Raw genomic sequence first — 18,981 nt, 5'->3', positions numbered from 1 at the left:
ATGATGCGGATTTTACACAGACTGTCAGAATAACAAACTCTGATAAAACTTGTGTCAAGCAACAATTCTTCTTATCCAAGATCTCTACACAAGCTGGAGAAAACATTTAAATCTCATCCCATGACTAATTTTCAGCCTTTCTCTGGGTGGGAAAGATTGTAGCATTGCCTGTTCTACATCCATTTACAGGTGTTCCCTTACTTACGATGGTCTGAGATGATTTTTCAAAGTTATGGTGGTTCAAATCCGTACTTTCAATTTTGAATTCTGATCTGTTCCCGTGCTTGCAATATGCAGTATTCTACGCTCTCGCGTCCCCATCGTCCTCACCATCCAGCAATTAATTTTAGTTCAATGCTTCAAACATTTTTCATGTCCATGTGCTTTCATCTGTGTATGTTAATGGCTTTTTCAGTGCGGAATAAAGGTATTCCAAATTTAATTATAAAAAATGGTCGATATTCTTTATCGACTTAAGATTTTTTTGGACTTATGATGGGTTTGCCAGAACGTCGCCCCATCATAAGTTGAGGAACACCTGTATTTTCTTGCTATTCAATAAGAGTTCAGCTACTTCCTCATTCTGAACTTACTTTGGTAATTTGCCTCTATCTGATTGTAATTCTTTCATGATTGGTGACATGTTTATCACCAGCTAAGATCAAAGTTCTAGAATCATCCCCTCTCACCCCTGATCCACACAAACAACACTAGAAATATTGGAATATGGAATGAGGAGAAGACTTTGTGGTGCATTCAGCCCATTACACCAACATTTGACTGATCTATATCCATAGACCTTCTTTTGTCCCATTACCCGAAAATTAAGTAAAAAAAGAAAATTGGCAACTAACTGACCTGGAATCAATTGATCAAGCCAGTTCCCACTTTAAAACCTACCTCTTTGACCAAGCTTTTGGTCATTTGTTCGAATATTTCCTTTTGTGAGTCAGTGTTAAATTTTGCTTCATGTCGTGCCTGTTTTAAAAGAAAGAAAAATTTCCAATCATTCAATGCTGTTCATGACCTCAGGAAGGCCAAAGTGCATCAAGGAATGACTTTTGAAGTATAGTCACAGACATAATGTAAAAACGTGGCACTGGAGGCTGAACACTTTCGTTCTGTCCACATCAATGACAGGGATTTCCCAGTGGCCAACCATTTCAATTCTGCACCCCACTCTCACTCCAATATGTCTGTCCATGGCCTCATGCACTGCCAAAACAGAGCCACTCATAAATTAGAGGAAGACCACAAAATATTCTGACTGGGCACTCTCCAAACTGGATGGGATTAAAATCGACTTCACCGATTTCTGCTAGACCACTCCTCATTCTACCCTATCATTCTGTCTCCACTCCTCCAGCTCTCCACCCTCTTCCCTTTTCATTCACTGATCTAATCTCCCTCCCTCTGTTTTCTCGTGCCCTGCTTCCCTTATCCACATATCTTGCCTGTGGGCCTGTGCTCAACCCTCTGTTCTTTCCACCCCCCTCCCCCCACGCCCCCCCCCCCCCCCGCACCAGTTTATTCAGGTGCCTGCCTAAATTCTGCTCACAACTTGGTTCAAGTTGGTTCTGCATCTTTATCTTTGCTACATAAACTGTACTGTTTGACCTGCTGAGTTTCTCCAGTATTGTATTTTTATATCAATCCTTGTGTCTGCAGACTTTTCTGTTACTCTTCAAATAATGATATCAAATTGGAAGGGAATCCAGTTGTTTGGAGTCTTACATAAATTCCACTGATTCTGAGAGAGTAAACGACACAACATCTCCACCCGTGTCAGGAAAACACAACCATGACTGCTGGTGGCTGGTTAAAGGACTCTTACCAGGAAATAGTTATCACAGGAGAGCCCAACTTCAACGCTATAATAGACATTTATAAAATGGAGAAGATAACAGCATCGGTTAATTATAAATTGGAACAATTTGATTCAAACTGGGAAAAATGGTTTAACTACATAATACCTCATAGGTCTGACCTTATTCTTACAAATCAATAATTATGTTGTAAAAAAAATAATCACTCTCTACTTGTATATAGTTTTCTTCTTTTTCTTGTTCTTCTCTCAATAAGTCTATATCTCAGATAAATATTAGGTGGAAAATCTTGGCAAATATGATATATGATAGATATGTATAATATTTGAGATACATCTTATGGAAATGTCTGTTTAAACCAATAAAAAAAATAAATATTAAAAAATCTACATCAAAGATTAACGGAGATCCCCAAGATGGTGGCACCTAGGCTCAGCATCCAAGACCGGCCAGGACATTAGGCCAAAGAACAGCATGCCTCCAGGAAAGAGAGGTCTGGGAGAGGACCCTTCAGGGTTGAAGGCCACAACAGCAAATTTGTACGAGCCTCAGTAGAAAAGGATTCAGGTATCGAGACTGGGATTCATGAAGGTGCTGACAGTCAACAGGGCTCCCAAAGGCCCTTGGGTTCAGATCCAAGGACTGAGGAGGGTGACAGAGATGCCTCAACCGTGAATTGACCACAAATGAACAGGAGCCATGTGGCCACGAAGGTGACAGGAGTGCAGGTGACAGTAGCTTTGGAGGAGGTGGTGGGATCCATGGAAATTCAATGTCTCTGAAGGGACTCTGTTTTGTTTCTCTTTCTTGCCTTGATAAAAGCACCGGACTACTGGCAACTCTTTGCAAACAATGGAAAACAAATTTGGGGTATTTTGGGTTCATGACAATAAAGGAACCTTGAATTCTTTCATGACATCTCAATCCTTCAGTCAATGAAGACAAGCACACCATTTGCCTTCTTTTCCACTCCCATCTACCTGTGACAACACCTGCAGGAATTTTGTAAATGCACAAAAATGCTGGAGGAACTCAGCAATTCTGTGTATCTACTACAATCACATCATCTGCAGACTTTCCTGTTTCATTTCTTGTACTCCAAAGACTCGCTGTTCACTAACAATCCCCTGAGCCCTGTGTCTTAGCCAGGTGTAGCTTCCCAAAATGCACCCCTTCGCATTTGCTTTGATAATCTAGATGATTGATAAACTTCAAAATAAGTACATAGATCTCAATCTACACTGACTGTGCCAAAATGAAACTTGGACACCAAACCAGTCATTAACATCATTAACTGCTAAAGCTCTTCGAGACTCCAGTCTTTATTAATTATAATATTTATTTTAAATATGTGCATATATGCATTGTACTTGCATTATGTCTGTATGTGTGTTAGAAGTGTTTTGCATTGTGGACCAAAGAATGTTGTTTCGTCGGGTTGTACTGGTGATAAATAAACTTGAACTTTCACAAATAACAGGTATAAATCTCTGAGTTGTAAAATGCTTTGAACACATATGGAACATAACCAAAAATTAATTAGCTTTTTGTTATTTGTACTTGCAATCTTATGTAGGATAAATAAACCCTATCCTGTTCTGAGTGACTTATTAGAGTCTTTCCAAGTTAACTTTGAAACATTGCGTGGGAGTCTTCCCACAGTCAGTGAAACTGCTGAACGACCAAAGGAACTGCTCAGATAACCTTATGAGACACTCAAATTTCTGAAATATGATTTATTTATTTATTTGTTTATATGAATACTTGTCCTACATATGTATTGTTTGGCTGTATGCTTATTACATCTTTTTGTGTGTCTGCATGCTGTACACTGAGGATGAGAGAACGCTGTTTTGTTGGGTTGTACTTGTGCAATCAGATGACAATAAATTTTCCTTGACTTGACAATGTCAACAGCCAGGGAGTTCACAGTTAAATGAATGAATGAACCATCTGTGCTGGTGCATGGACCAACTTGATCTCAGTGGGACTAATCAAGCTGGGTGTGGCCTGATGTTCCCTTGGGAACTTGCTGGAAAATACATTCCTATCTTATGGAGCCACTAGCAAGGGATTTGAATTCCTGTTTAATTTTGGAATTGGAAATTAAGCAGAAAAGGATGTTATTTGCTTTATACCAATATTTTCAATTATTTAAAATCAGAATCAGAATTTATTGTTATGAATAAGTCACAAAATTCATTGTTTTTCAGCAGTTGGTACAGAGCAAATGTTCGTATAAATAACCTTACAACAATAAATAAAAATAGTGCACAAAAAGTTAAAGTAAGTTCATTGATGATTCAGGAATCTGATGGCAGTGGGGAAGAAGCTGTCTTTGTCCCTCTGAGTGCTTGTCTTTAGGCTCCTGTGCCTTTATCCCAATGGTAGCAGAGTGAAGAGGGCCTGGTCTGGGTGGTGGGGGTCTTTGAGGATAGAGGCTGTTTTCTTAAGACACTGCCTCATGTAGATGTCCTCAATGGCGTGGTCTGGTGCCCACATCGCTGAGTTAACAGCCCTCAGGAGATTTTTCTTGCCTGAGCGTTGGCACCTCTGTACCTGATAGTGATGCAACCAGCCAGAATGCTCTTTCATTAAACATTTATTAATATTTAATGAGTACATAATAGTATCAAAATCTCAATAATTTATTTTTTCCATTTTAATTATGTTGACAGTTTAAAACTCTTACAAAGCTTCACACAGCTTGAGAGGAAACTGAACTGCATCTCCAACTCTTCTGGGGTGATCGGGGCAGAATCTCATGAAGCACCTCACCGGCCTTATGGTTGCTGAGGACTTGTTATGCCTTGCCTGTCTGAATCAGGGATTGAGAATGTTAGGCCTATTGGACCAACTCATCAATTCAAGGTTAGCATGAGCATAATGAGGTGAATTTGATTGGAGAGGAGAGAGGTGCGAATTAAGGTCACTGTATTTTCATTTCCAATCCAAGCACATATCATTGAATGTTAATACATTAAACAAATGGGGCATACTATGTGACTGGTTGCAATTTCCCAGCTGCAATTATCCTGACACTAGTGAAACACAAAAGTCTTCAAGCACTGATTGTCGTAAAAACACAGAAATGCCGGAGTGGGCCTCGCAGCATCCATAGGAGGTAAATATATATTACTGACATTTTGAGCCTATTTTGAGTTTATGATATACTTTGAAGAAGGGCTCAAGCCCAAAACATCCATTATATATCTTTATCTCTTATAGTCCAGTGACTCCTGCTGAGTTCCTCCAGCATTTCTGTATTATCCTGACACTAAATGATTTATGGGGCCATTCCAAAGGAAAGACTTGTCAGGTCACTTGTCTGAGTGCTACTAGTACCATGTAACCTGTCGCATGGTCGGGTGGTCAGCAACTAAACTGGCTCCCCCACCAGATTTGCCTGGTGCGGAGGTGGCTAGACACCTGCATGATGAAAAACAAGACCTGTCAAAGAGTGGATGAACTATCTCATAGGGTCAATGGCCATCTAGCAAACGTGCCGTGAAGCATAGAAAGGACATCCCTTGCATCAAAGCATGATCTGGCCATTCACAGCAACAGAACTTCCCTTAGCCATCTTGGACCTCACTATGATGCTGGATCTGGGAGGGGATATTGAAAGGGTGGGCCTGGGCCTGTGCACCTAAAATCCATTCACGCACACGCTGTTCCTTTCTGAGTAGTGGGGTATCACATATCAAACCCCACAAACTGACTGAAAGAAACCATCACCATCTTATGGGATAGATACCCAGAACAAAGGAAAGTCAAGAACAAACCACACTGCCATAGATCTGGAGTCACATATTAACCAGACTAATTTATTCCCTAAAGAACATCAGTGAACCCAATTGGGCTTTATATCCAAATTAGATAATTGTAAATTCAAATTTGCCATTGTTTTTCTTGGTGCATATGCACATTGTACAATGTATAGGTCAACAAGCTCATTATTAATTGTCAATTGAACATCCATCCAGGCCTTTGGATTGCTGGACCAGTGAAATATCCAATATATTAACAAACCCCTGCAAATCCAATACATTGGAACCTATCATTTGTCCAGAATTGAATATAATGTAAGGGGGAAGAAAATTGTCTGATGTATCATGAGTAATCTTTGAATATTGTGCATTTCATACCATCATCCTGAGGTATCACTAACTCGTGATTATTGTAGTCGACACAGAAAATATTAAAGGGCTCAGTAGATCAGGCAGGGTCTGTGAAAAGACAGTTAATGGTTCAGATCAAAGACGCCTCATCAGAACAGTTCTGACAAAAGCTGGTTGATCTTAATGCTAAATTTTGTTTCTCCTTTCTGGATTATTGGACACGTCCAGCATTTCTGTTTTTATTTCAGATTAACAGCATCTGTGGTTTTATAGATTCAATTTTTAATGAATGTTCTGTTACTTTTCACAACTAGATAACAAAATACTCCAGAAAAGATTTGTTCAAAGGAACACATCACACGTGATAGTCCAAGGAATAAAGTTTGAATGCAAAAAAAATTGAAGAAACAAGCGCATTTTCTCTCTATAAGGCTCAAGAAGCATCCTCATATGGTATAAAGTCCCATATGGTATATGAGACCATATTATGTTCATGAAACAACTCTGCCTTCATTTACGTACCTCCTTTAATGCCATCAACAGAAGGGAGAGGTGTGCTATCAAATTAATATGCTGAGCCATGGAAAAATATTAGCACATATTTAGTTAAGGAGCTTGGTTTTAAAGGAGAAGAAGAGATGCAACAGGATATAGGGAGGGAGTTCCAAATCAGGCTGCTCAGGAAAGACTGAGGGAATTTGGGAATGATCAATTGGGCATAAATCGAGAAGATAAGAGCATAAGAAATAAGAGCAGGACTAGGCCTTCCGGGCCTGAACCACCAGTCAACAAGTTCACAGCCGATCAGGCAGCTCCACTTAAAATCAAAATCAGAATTTATTGTTACAGTGCAAACATTTATATAAACCACCTTACAAAATAAATAAAAATAGTGCAAGAAAAAGAAAAAGACAAAATAAGACTGTGTCTGAGGTTCATTGTTCATTCAGGAATCTGATGGCAGTGGGGAAGAAGCTGTCCTTGTGCCGTTGGAGGTTGTCTTGAGAATCCTGTACCTTATTTCCGATAGTAGCAGAGAGAAGAGGACATACCTTGGGTGCTGGGAGTCCTTGAGGATAGAGCCTTCTTTCTTAAGACACCACCTCCTGTAGATGTCCATGATGGAGTGAAGATTGGTGTACATGGTTGGAAATAGGTAATTTATTAGAATGAATAATGGGGCTTAAATTCTCACAGGATCCAAAGCTATTTTTATTAGGTGATATTAGAGAGGTTAAACCTAAATTAAAATTGAACATCTATCAAGTGAAGTTTGTTCAAAATGCTTTAGCAATAGGTAGAAAATGTATTGCTATAACTTGGAAATCTGATATAGATTTGGTAATGGAAAGATGGCATGTGAAAGTTTGGAGTTGTATACCACTTGAAAAAATTACTTATAATTTAACAGATAAATATCATGTTTTGGAAAATATGGAGCCCATATTTGCAAACTGTGGGTATGAGTCTCAGACATTCCCTTTCTCCTAAAGGTCTCTGTATATTAGAAGAAGACTTATAGTAAGGAGCATTCCTGTTGAAGATCTTTTGTTCCATTCTTTTTTGCTTTGTAGAGGGTTAGAGGGGAGAGGATGGGAGGTTTATGGGGGGTCTTTCTCTTTCATTCTTTTTTTTTCTTACATACGCCACATGTATTTGAAATTGATGTGTATTACTGTAAGATGCATTAACTTTTTGTGGTTTTAAATTTATAAAAATAAATGATGTTGAAGGTCGAGTTAACAAACCTCTGGAGTTTTTCTTGCCCTAAGCATTGGCACCTCCTTATCAGATAGTGATGCAACCAGCCAGAATACTCTCCATAGTACACCTGTAGAAGTTTTCAAGAGTCTCTGGTGACATACAAAATCTCCTCAAATTCCTCACAAACTATAGCCACTAGTGAGCCTTCTTCATGACTGCATCAACATGGAAGCTCCAGGATAGTTCCTCAGAGATGTTGACACAAAGGAATTTGAAGTTCTGCTGACTCCTCAATGAGGACTGATTTGTGTTCTCCTGATTTCCTTCTGAAGTTCACAATCATCTCCTTGGTTTTGTTATCATTGAGTGCATGGATGCTGTTGTGGCCCTACTCAACCAGCTGATCTATCTCCCTCCTGTACACTTCTGCCAACAACTGTGGTGTCATCATCAAATTTTCAGGTAGCATTTGAATTGTTTCTAGCCACACCATCATGAGTGTAGAGTGAGTAGAACTGTGAGCTAAGCTCTCTTCCTTGAGATGCACCCGTGCTGATCATCAGTGAGGAGATGTTTTTTCCAATTCATACTAACTGTGGTCTTCCAAAGAGGAAGTCAAGGATCCAGTTGCAAAGTGGGGTGCAGAAGCCCAGGGTCTGGAGCAGCACTGAGGGAATAATGGTGTTGAAGGTTGAGTTGCAGTTGATGAAGAGTAGCCAGATGTATGAGTTGCTGTTGTCTAGGTGACACAGAGCTGGGTGGAGAGCCAGTTATATTGCATCTGCTGTAGAGCGATTGTGATGGTAGGTGAATTGCATAGGGTCCAGACCTTTGTTTAGGTACATGTTAATTCTGGCTATGTCCAACCTCTCAAAGCATTTCATCATAGTAGATGTTAGTGCTACTGCGTGTTAGTTGTTGAGGCAGCTCATTCTACTCTTCTTGGGCACCAGGATGATCTATGCCCTTTTGAAGCAGGTGGGAACCTCTGACTGCAACAATGAGTGGTTGAAAATGTCCCCATAACTTAACTGTTCCCCATAATCTCTAATTCCCCCATCCTTCAATGAATCATCTCTCTGTGTTTCAAATGCATTCAATGAGGCAGCCTCTACTGCTTCCTTGGGCAAAGAATTCCACAGATTCACTGGTCTCTGGGAGAAGCAGTTCCTCCTCATCTTTATCTTAAACCTGCTCCCCTGAATCTTGAGGCTCTCTCCCCTGGTTCTCGTCTCACCTGTCAGCGGAAACAACCTCCCTGCTTTTATCTTATCTATTCCTTTCAATGTTTTGTATGTCTCTATAAGATCTAAACTTGTATCAGAAACAGAATGGGGTGGCATGGATAGTGTAGCAGTTAATGCAGTGCTGTTATGGTGTTGGTAATTGGGGCTAAGGTTTGAATCCCATGCTCTCTGTAGGGAGTTTGTATGTTCTTCCCGTGCCTGCATGGATTTTCCCTGAGGGCTTCTGTTTCCTCCCACTGTTTGAAACTAACTGGGCTTGCAGGTTAGTTGGGTTTAATTTGGCAGCACAGGCCGAAAGAGCCTGTTACCATGCGGTCTGTCTAAATTCAAAAAAATTATTGTCATGAACATGTCACAAAATTAATTGTTTTCCTGCAGCGTCACAGTCCAAATATTGCTATAAATTACATTTTTAAAATAAGTAAATGAGTTCAAAAGAAGACAAAATGAAATAGTGTCTGTGGTTCATTGTCCATTCAGAAATCTGATTTTTTTTTCTTATTTTACACGAGTTATTTTATAAATGGGTTTAGCATGGCTGCATGGATCAATTGTGTTTTGTGATTTTACAAGCATTTATGATGTAGTTTTATCTACTTTTTTTCATTGGCTTTTTTTGTCTGCGTGCTTTCTTGTATACAAATGAGTCATTAAGTAATTGTCAATTTTATATTTATGTTATACGCTTTATTAAAAAAAGAAAGAAATTTGATGGCAGAAGGTAAGAACCTGTTTTTGTGCCACTGAGTGTTCATCTTCAGGCTCCTGTACCTCTGTCCCGATAGTAGCGGAGTGAAGAGGGCATGGCCTGGGTTGTAAGGGTCTTTGCAATTAGAGGCTGCTTTCTTAAGACACAGCCTCTTAGATGTCCTCGATGGAGTGAAGACTAATGACCGTAATGGTGCTGGCTGAGTTCACAACTCTCTGAAATCTTTTTCTGTTCACTGAGTATAGTCCTAGGAAACTCAGTCTCTCCACATAATCTAATCCCTTCATTTCTGTGTCACCTTGGTGAACCTCCTCTGCACCACCTTCAAAGCCAGTAAGGAGACTAGAATGCATGTAATACTCCAGGTTTGGCTTCGCAAGTACCCTGTGTAGTTGCAGCAGAATTTACCTATGCTTAAATTCAATCTTGTGGTCAATGAAGACCAATACCTCATTTTCCTTATTGATTACTTGTTGCAACTGCAAACACAGATATTTCTGCAGAATAGATGTACATTAAGAAATTACAGACAAGGGAAAGAAAATGTTTTGAAACAACTCTGAGCGAGCTTGACCAACAGTTGTATTATTTCAACAAGCACAGAGCATTTGGGTGCATTGCCCAGACTTAGCTTGGATGGTGTAGGATGTTCCCAGTTTTATGGAACATAGAATGAGAGAAACTAGACTAAAATATATTGGAACGTTTGTACTCAAGGTAACAAAGGATTGGATGAGAATTTCAGTAGCAGATGAGTTGAGGTAGAAAAAGTATCACACAAACTTAGGAAAATGAAAGTCTGTGTGAATCTCACTGAATTAGTAAAGATTCAGATGGGCCACAGGACGTCTCATGTGAGAGGTTTGTGTACCTGGAGCGGGTGCCCTCATGTCGGGCTTTGCATGGCTCCTGACCTGGAGTGCTTTAAAATGATTCTGAATGTTCACATTGAAAAGGTTCCTGACTCGCAGAGAAAAATCACCCTCCGAAATGTGCAGAATTCTCAGAAGAAGGTTATCACTCATAACCATCTCTATAAAAATTTTAAAAAAGCAAACTGCTAAATACCACAAACCCAAAACAAAATACAGCAAGTGCAGCAGTTGGAAAGCAGGTCTACAAGGGGAGGGGCAGACTAATACCATCTCTTCATTGGAACACCATGCAACTTAAAGTATCTATGCTATTAATCTTGTAACAAAACAAATAAAGATTTGCATTTTGATAGAACCTCTCATGTTTCTGTCTGTATGCCCCAAAGCTCTTTACAGATAATGAAATAGATGCAAAATGTACTCTCTGATGTAATACAGTATGAGGAATATAAAGTTAGAACCTCTCAATGTGGTTTTTGAGGGTTGAACCTCTCCACTTTCAAAATTCCTGCAACAATTTGATGGCCGTGGAATGCAGTTGTCGCAAATGCAACAAGCTCATCAGGCACTTGCAAGAGATTTGCTTCGTGTTTACGTGCTGCAGGAAGTTAGTCCCTACTTGGTTGCTTTCATCACTGGTGCTGAAGAAACAGGAGCTGAACTTCTGTTTCAGGCTGATCTTCATTTAAACAAAATGATTAAACTGCTTTGAGGCAAACTTCATTTTGTTTTCAGGGGAAAAAAGGTATTGAAACATTTTTTAAAAACACACTTCAGAGCAAATGGGCATTGTTTATGTTGACCTCAACAGTATCCCTGCGCAGCGCAACACCTCTCCGACAGATACTGTACAATAAAGGTTCTTTGACCAAGCTTTTAATCACCTGCCCTAATATCTTTTTATTTATGAAATTTTGTTTGACAACTCCATGTAACATTTCTTGGGTCATTTTACTTAAGTAAAGAACATAGAACATTACAGCACAGTGTAAGCCCTTCTGCTTGCAATGTTGTGCTGACCTATGTAGACCTACTCAACAATCTAAACCAACCATTCTCAATGGGGGGGCAGTTACACTGCCCCCCCCCCACCACATCCCCCACATTTAAGTAAAAGCCTTGTTTCCTTTTCACCTCATGTAACAAATATTTTTAAATTTTTTATTGGAGTCAGTATGAAAGAAGTGTGGAAGAACCACAGAGAAAGGGGCCCATAAACTTTGAGCAGAGTACAGGGTAGGTAGGGGGGTGCATAGCCGATAAAAGTTTGAGAATGGCTGACGTTCCCTATCTCACACTCATAACCCTCTATTTTTCTTGCATCCACATGCCCGTCTGTCTTTTAAATGTCTCTGTTGTACCAGCCTCCACCACTATTCCCAGCAATGCATTCCAAGCACCCACTGTGTCTCTCTGAGTAAAAAAACATACTCCTGATTACATTTAAAAATGTTTTAAATTAAGACATACAGCATGGTTACAGGCCATTTTGGCCCATGAGTCCATGCTACCCAATTTACACCCAATTAACTTATACCCCAGGTATAAGGAAACTGGAGCCCCTGGGAAAAACCCATGCGGACACAGGGAGAATGTACAAGCTCCTGACAGACAGCGCGGGATTTGAACCCATTCCCATTCGCTGGTGCTGTAAAGTCATTGTGCTAACTACGACGTCAACCGTGCCACCCATAAAGTTTCCATATAAGCAGAAAGTCTTGTTCTTCATGACTCAGCAACTTCTGCTGATCAAAAACTTCTAATCTGAAAATGTTTACTGTGGGAGGGAAAAAGGCTTCTTTTGTGAATTAAATTTGAGCTCAATCTTAAAACATATGTAAGGTCAGAATGTGCCCCTAGACTGTGGGAACAGCCACTGAAAGGAATGACAGGGGAATTCAGAGAAAATGGTGAATACAGTAAAATCCGCGTTATTTGGAATTCAAGCAACTGGCAGCCTCAAGCAACCAGCAAAAACACTGCAGAAAATAAATAGGCAAAAATTACAAAAATTTCAAATTGGTGCCCCTAATGGTCAGTTTGGTAATCCACGCCACATGCAATCTCAAGCAACCATAAATTCACTTACCCAGCATCGACCAATCCCCATGGGTGCTGGATAATGGGGGGTTTTACTGTATTTAGTTTGAAAAGTTACCTCTGGGGAAGAGAGCAAGAGTTGGGCAACCAAACAACATATAACATCAGAACATAAGTAATAAGTGCAAGAGTTATTGTTGAGCCTGCTCCACCATTCAATAGGATCACGGCTGATCTGTCCTCAGATTCAGCTCCACTTACCCTTCTGTTCCCTATAACCCTTAATTCCCCAGTTCAAATTTCTATCTATCTGTGTCTTAAATGCATTCAGCGGTAGCTTCAACTGCTTTGTAGATTCACTACTCTCTGGGAGAAGAATTTCTTAGAAGATTAATGGATATTAATTGCTGATAAAGTGGCAAAGTTGGTCAGTTTTATCTGATCAGTCTGATGGGAGTAAAACTGTTTTTACCTCTAATAATTTGATAAACTTTTATCCAGTCTCCCCTTTGTCTTTCATTTTCCAGAGAAAACAACACAAATTTGTCTATCCTCTCCTTCCGGGGTGGCCAACCTATTAATTTTTAATTTCGACATACAGCACAGTTACAAGCCATTTTGGCCCATGAGTCTGTGCCACCCAATTAACCTACATCCCCTGAATGAACTCGTGGGCTGCAATGGCCTGTTACCATGCTGTATGTCGAAATTAAAAATTAAAAGGTTGGCTACCCCTGCTTAGTCTTATCTCAACAGATTTTCAGATTTCAGATTTATTGTCAGTGTACCTACATACCATAACATACAACCCTAAGATCCTTTTTCCTGCTGGCAAGGCAGAAAAAAAACAATAAGGTGCAAAGGTAAGAGCGAATCCCTGATTGAGGAGTCTGATGGTAGAGGGTTAACAGTTATTCCTGAACCTGGTGGTGTGAATCTTGTGTCACCTATACCTCTTTCCAGATGGTAGCAGCAAGTACAGAGCATGTGCTGGGTGGTGTAGCTCTTTGATGATGGCTGCTGCTCTCTGATGGCATTGTTCCTTGTAGATGTTCTCAATAATGGGGAGGGTTTTGCCTGTGGTGTTCTGGGCACGTCCACTAACTTTTGCAGGGCTTTCCGTTCAGGGGTATTGGTGTCCCCATACCAAACCCTGATGCAGCCGATTGGCACACTTTCCACCACACATCTCCACACACTGTGTGAGCCATAGAGGGCCAGAGGATATTTGAAAGCTTCATCTTAAACGTGACCCGCATCGCTACCCAACATCTAAAGGACAAACCATCAACCATGTGGACAATCTGCTGTTACCAATGTGGTGTCAGATCTCTTCTCCCTTGTAAAATCCTATTCCAAATCATTTAAAGAATAGAGTTACGCAGCATCGAGACAGACCCGTTGTTCCACCGTGTCAATACTAACCATTACATTCTATCCATACCAATCACATTTACCACCTCGCTCTTCAGCCTGATTGTTCTAAAGATACTTATGATTGTGCAGGTGTTTATCAGATGTAGTGAGGTGATCTGCTTCCACCACCTCTCAGGCTGTGCAGGAGTGAAAAATATCCTTTCTTAGATCTTCTGTAAACCTCTTACTCCTAACCTTAAACCTTTGCCCTCACTTACCTCTGCCACAAGGAAATCTTTCTCACTATCTTTCTCATCTACCAATGTTTCAAAATGTAATTGAAATGAGAAGCTCTGTTTGATCTTGTAAAGTATTCCCAGAAATTATATATTGAAATGATGCCTATAAATATAAGAGAGAATGAAAATAACTGGCCAGTTCATAGTTTTGAAAACACAGATATGATGGAGGAACTCAACAGGTCTTGCTATGTCTATAGGAAAGATATATGTTTCAGGCCCCAGCCCTTATTCAAGTATGAATAAAAGGCAGGCAGGTGCCTGACTTAAAAGGCTGGGGAGAAGGAACAAAATGGATGTGAGCAGAGCTCAGACCAATAGACAAAGGGTAATAACTGGACATGGATTGGACAGGAGAGGAAAGTTGAGAATTGATAGGGGAGGGGAGGCTTTGTGAATGCAGATCTCGAGGGAAAGAGACAGAGGGAAAAGGAAAGAGAGAGAACGAGAGACAGAACTAGAGGAAAGGAGAAATAGTGACAGGTATGAGGGAGGGACTAATGGACATGGGAGAAATCAATGTTAATGCCATCTAGTTGGAGGGAGCCCAGGTGGAATATGAGGTGGTGTTGTTTCACTCTTCATAGTTTTGCTGAGACATTAAATACACTCTCATGTTGATGATCCAAACTTTGAACCTGTCCACAAGTAATAGTCAGGACAAAAACCTTCAGAACTGTGCAAACTCTGGGGAGGAAAAGCAAACAACACAAATTCTAGGATTTCCTTCTTCACCTCCCTAAAGTAAACAGCAATATGTAGCTACCTCATTGAGCACTATAGGGGACTGAAGAAGTGTTATAAGGAGATTTCAATGGAGGTCACCCAAACTTGGTGAATAAAAAAATAGGTTTCAAGAAAACAACATTTCGACATTTAACTTATTTTATATGAAGAAAAATAGCTCAAGATAGTAAAACAGATAAATAAACGGAATCTCTGAATTAACATGGAAATATGAAGCCTATGATCTTTTGAACTAGGCTAGTCATTTGGGAATAGGTGGTTACGTTTGTATCATATAGTAATTAAAATCATCTATATAGTACCTATAACACAACTAAATCATTCCTTTCAGAAATTTTACCAGCAAAACTCAACGCCAAACTGCATAAAGATTATTAAAATCTTGGACAAAGGTCTTGGAAGAATGTAAGAAAAACAGAGGAGAAAAAAATGGGGTTGATATAGATTCAAGGATTTGGGGGGTGGGGGTGGTTGGGAAGTAGAAGAGAGAAGAGGAGATAAGAGCGGAGGCAGCAATGGGTAAAGCATCTCATGAGCAATGATAGTTATTTGCAAATCATTATATGTGCAGTGTTGGTGTAAATATTGGAGCCCATCAAGGAGGAGGATGGCTTCATGACCTGACATGGGTATTTGGAGGAGTAGAAAATCCTTGTGCTTGAACTATTTCTTATTGCACCCAATGGTAAGGAAGCCAAACGGAAATGGAGACCACACACGCACATGCACACACACACATGCACATGCACATGCCTACAGACAGACACACACACATATACAAATAGACATGCACATATATATATATATATATATATATATATATATATATATATACATACAAAAGCACACACATATACATGCTTTTTTTACATAGCCGCTGTATTCCAGGAAATTATTTCCAATTTCCCAGAACGCAATCTGTGTAAAAAGATTGGAATGGGAATAAGGACTCGTTCCCATTCCGGCATTTTACCTCCTCAACCCCTATTTATTTTCATGGATTACCTGTGGTCTACAATGAACTGTAGGCAATCCATGAACAACGAGCTATTGAATAAAACACCCAGCCTCCTTAAATACTACACTTCAGATATTCTAACTAAACTCTCAGTGTTTTGGATATATTTGCAGTTTTGGTTGTTCCTGTGTTAATGGCGACTCTGGGAAGGTAGGGAGACACTTCAGAATGGAAAAATCTGACAGTTTTATATGAGAGTTCTATGTAAAAAACATAATACACACACACACACACACACACACACACACACACACACACACACACACACACAGAAATACACATACACACAAAAACATACACATACGCATAAAACACACACACAAGGACATACACAAACACACATACACACACAAAAATACACACATATACACAAAAACACACATAAAAACAAAAACACACATACACACAAAAACACACACACAAACATACACACAAAAACACACACACATACACAAAAACACACACATACACAAAAAACACACACATACACACAAAAACACATACACACAAAAACACACATACACACAAAAACACACACACAAACATACACACAAAAACACACACACATACACAAAAACACACACATACATAAAAACATACACACACACACACACACACACACACACACACACACACACAAACTCACATATACCCCTGGACTCATGATGCATCACATGAACACAAATGCAACTCTCACTACCTTAATCAATATTCAAAACTTGGAAACCATTTTACATTCAAATAGCTGTCAAAAACAGCAAATGTCACCATGTCCAATTAGTTTGTTGCAATGATGTTTTAATGACAATAATATTGGCGACTATATTGGGGAAGAATATCCATGCTCTTCTTTAAAATTATTCCATGGACAGTAAGCTACGTGTCTTTCCCAGAATCTACTGTTTGCAAAACAACCTTAGCAAGCGGTGTGTGGGGGCTCGCTCTGGACGATTTGTCAAATGCATGTCCTACTCTGCAACAATAATGACACTTTGTAATATTTTATCATTTGAGCTGTAGTCAAAGTGTCTCTACTTTCTACCTCTTTCTAAAAGATGAGAGCAGCCATTTAAGGGATCAAAATCACTCTAAGGCTTTATCTTCTGTTCCTTCAGGTATGATGACTCAGTTGAAGGCATACATTGACATTTCTGCTGCAGAATGGTAGTTCCATGAGTTGGAAGCCATTTTCCTGTGTCAAGAACATGCTAACTTCCATGTAGACTTGGAAAAAAAAGGTTTGGCAAGAGATCCCAAAATGCCATTTCCTTGGTGCACCATTTTGACCTTCTTGCTGGTGTAATCATTAAAAAGTTTGCATATTAGTCCCATATTAGATCTGGTGAACTAGCCTTTGGGAGGGGACAACCAAATTTCATCAAGAAATTTGAATGTCATTTGCGAGAAGCTATGCTTCCTGGTATTGGGATGGCATGCTTCGCATGTTCACTGTGATAAATATGAAAATTATTTAATTAAAGGCTTGAACTCGGTTGGTAGAAGATAAAGTAAAACATTTTGATGGTGAAGCTTTTCTGTAAGAAACTTTTGTCTCAACTCTTTGCTATGAGCAATGTAAGCATCTACTCCTGCTGTTTCCCAGTCTAAATCAAATACTAATTCATACTTTCCATTCAAATTAATTTATTCATCTGAAATTTCAGCTTAAAGAAATCCTATTTTAGCTTGTATTTAATAATAAGTAGAATTTACAATGCATTTTGGCCAAGAATTAATTGTAAAATACTTTAAAGTTATCCTTTTACTTCTTATTTAGGGACATGTTAGCTTTTAATCTTCAACAGATAAAAAAATTTGTGCGAAATATATCAGAGTGTGTGAGGAAAAAAACATGTTTTTTGGAGATAATAGGCATCATCTGAAATTTTGTCTATCTTAACAACTGGTTAAAACAGAGTTAATCAAACCCAAAGAAAGGGAGCAGGAACTTGAATAATAATCTGCGAGGCCAAAGGGGAATGGAGCTGACACTAGGGGTTGCCAAGGGTTTGAATGGCCAAATGGCCTCTCTCCTTTTCAGAACAATTCTATGTGTGTGAACTACTCACATGCCGAATACTGGAAATAAATGAAAATTCTGGCTGATACCTCAAGGATTTTAAACCCAAATTTAACTCCTCAGTAATGAAATAAAGCAAACAGGACAATGGGTGTCAGGTAAAGTTACCAGGACAACATTTTAAACTTTGCTTTTCCAGTTTTACATCCAGTTCTACCCAGATCAGAGATTAAATCGAAAGGTTCAGATGCCCAGCTGGTAGATTTACAGGATTAGAGTTAGGGTTATATGTTAGCTATTTTAAATGCATCCATATTCATACTTACATTATACTTGAAGGACACATTAGTCTGTCGTGACCTTTTCTCTGCTAGCAGGTCTTTAACTGTGTGTTTTACTCGAACTCCCTGATAAACTCGTTTCGAATGTTCCGATGGAACTGTTAAAACAGTAAAATAAAATATAAAAGAAAACTGAAATGATTAAGCACTTTAATGACTGAAAGAATGCTTCCTTGTGCATCCTATTCTGAATGACATTGGCTATGAATGTCATCAAGCATTTCAACACGAACAAAGATGCAAACAAATGCAATCCTCACGTATAGGAGAAAACATTTGGGGACCATTTATTCTGGATGGGCAATGGAAGGCCAACATTTTTCTTCCCAACCAAGGAACTAAAGCCAAATATAATCCTGCAAATATTGCACAGATTACATTTAATTTAAATTTAGACATACAACAGAGTGACAGGCTCTTCTGGCCCATGAGCCCGTGCTGCCCACACACCCCAATTAACCCTTAACCCCTGTACATTTTGAAGGGTGAGCAGAAACCGGAGTGCCCAGAGGAAACCAGAGTCCCCCTGTTCTATTCACTGTGTGGTTCAGTACGACAATAACCCCATCTACAGTTGGATCTAGATGTCTAAGCTCAGGAGTTCCCCATAATCCATTGTCACCAAAGGACCTTTTAAATATCTGCTAGTCAGGTCTTGCCCTAATCTGAACAGAACTG

At 39.4% G+C, this 18,981-nt stretch overlaps 1 protein-coding gene across 1 annotated transcript in view; it reads right to left on the bottom strand.

Annotated features, from left to right (window-relative positions):
• LOC138742112 (POU class 2 homeobox associating-factor 2) overlaps positions 1 to 18,981 on the bottom strand; it is a 41,609-nt gene that overhangs the window by 10,399 nt on the left and 12,229 nt on the right. Inside the window, exon 3 of the mRNA XM_069896297.1 lies at positions 18,289 to 18,435. Within this exon, the coding sequence (XP_069752398.1) occupies positions 18,289 to 18,435 (147 nt within the window). The remainder of the gene's footprint in view (positions 1 to 18,288; positions 18,436 to 18,981) is intronic.

This window comes from Narcine bancroftii, chromosome 8, assembly GCF_036971445.1.
Source record: "Narcine bancroftii isolate sNarBan1 chromosome 8, sNarBan1.hap1, whole genome shotgun sequence".
Lineage (NCBI taxonomy): Eukaryota > Metazoa > Chordata > Chondrichthyes > Torpediniformes > Narcinidae > Narcine > Narcine bancroftii.
This window is presented reverse-complemented; position numbering and strand designations above follow the sequence as displayed.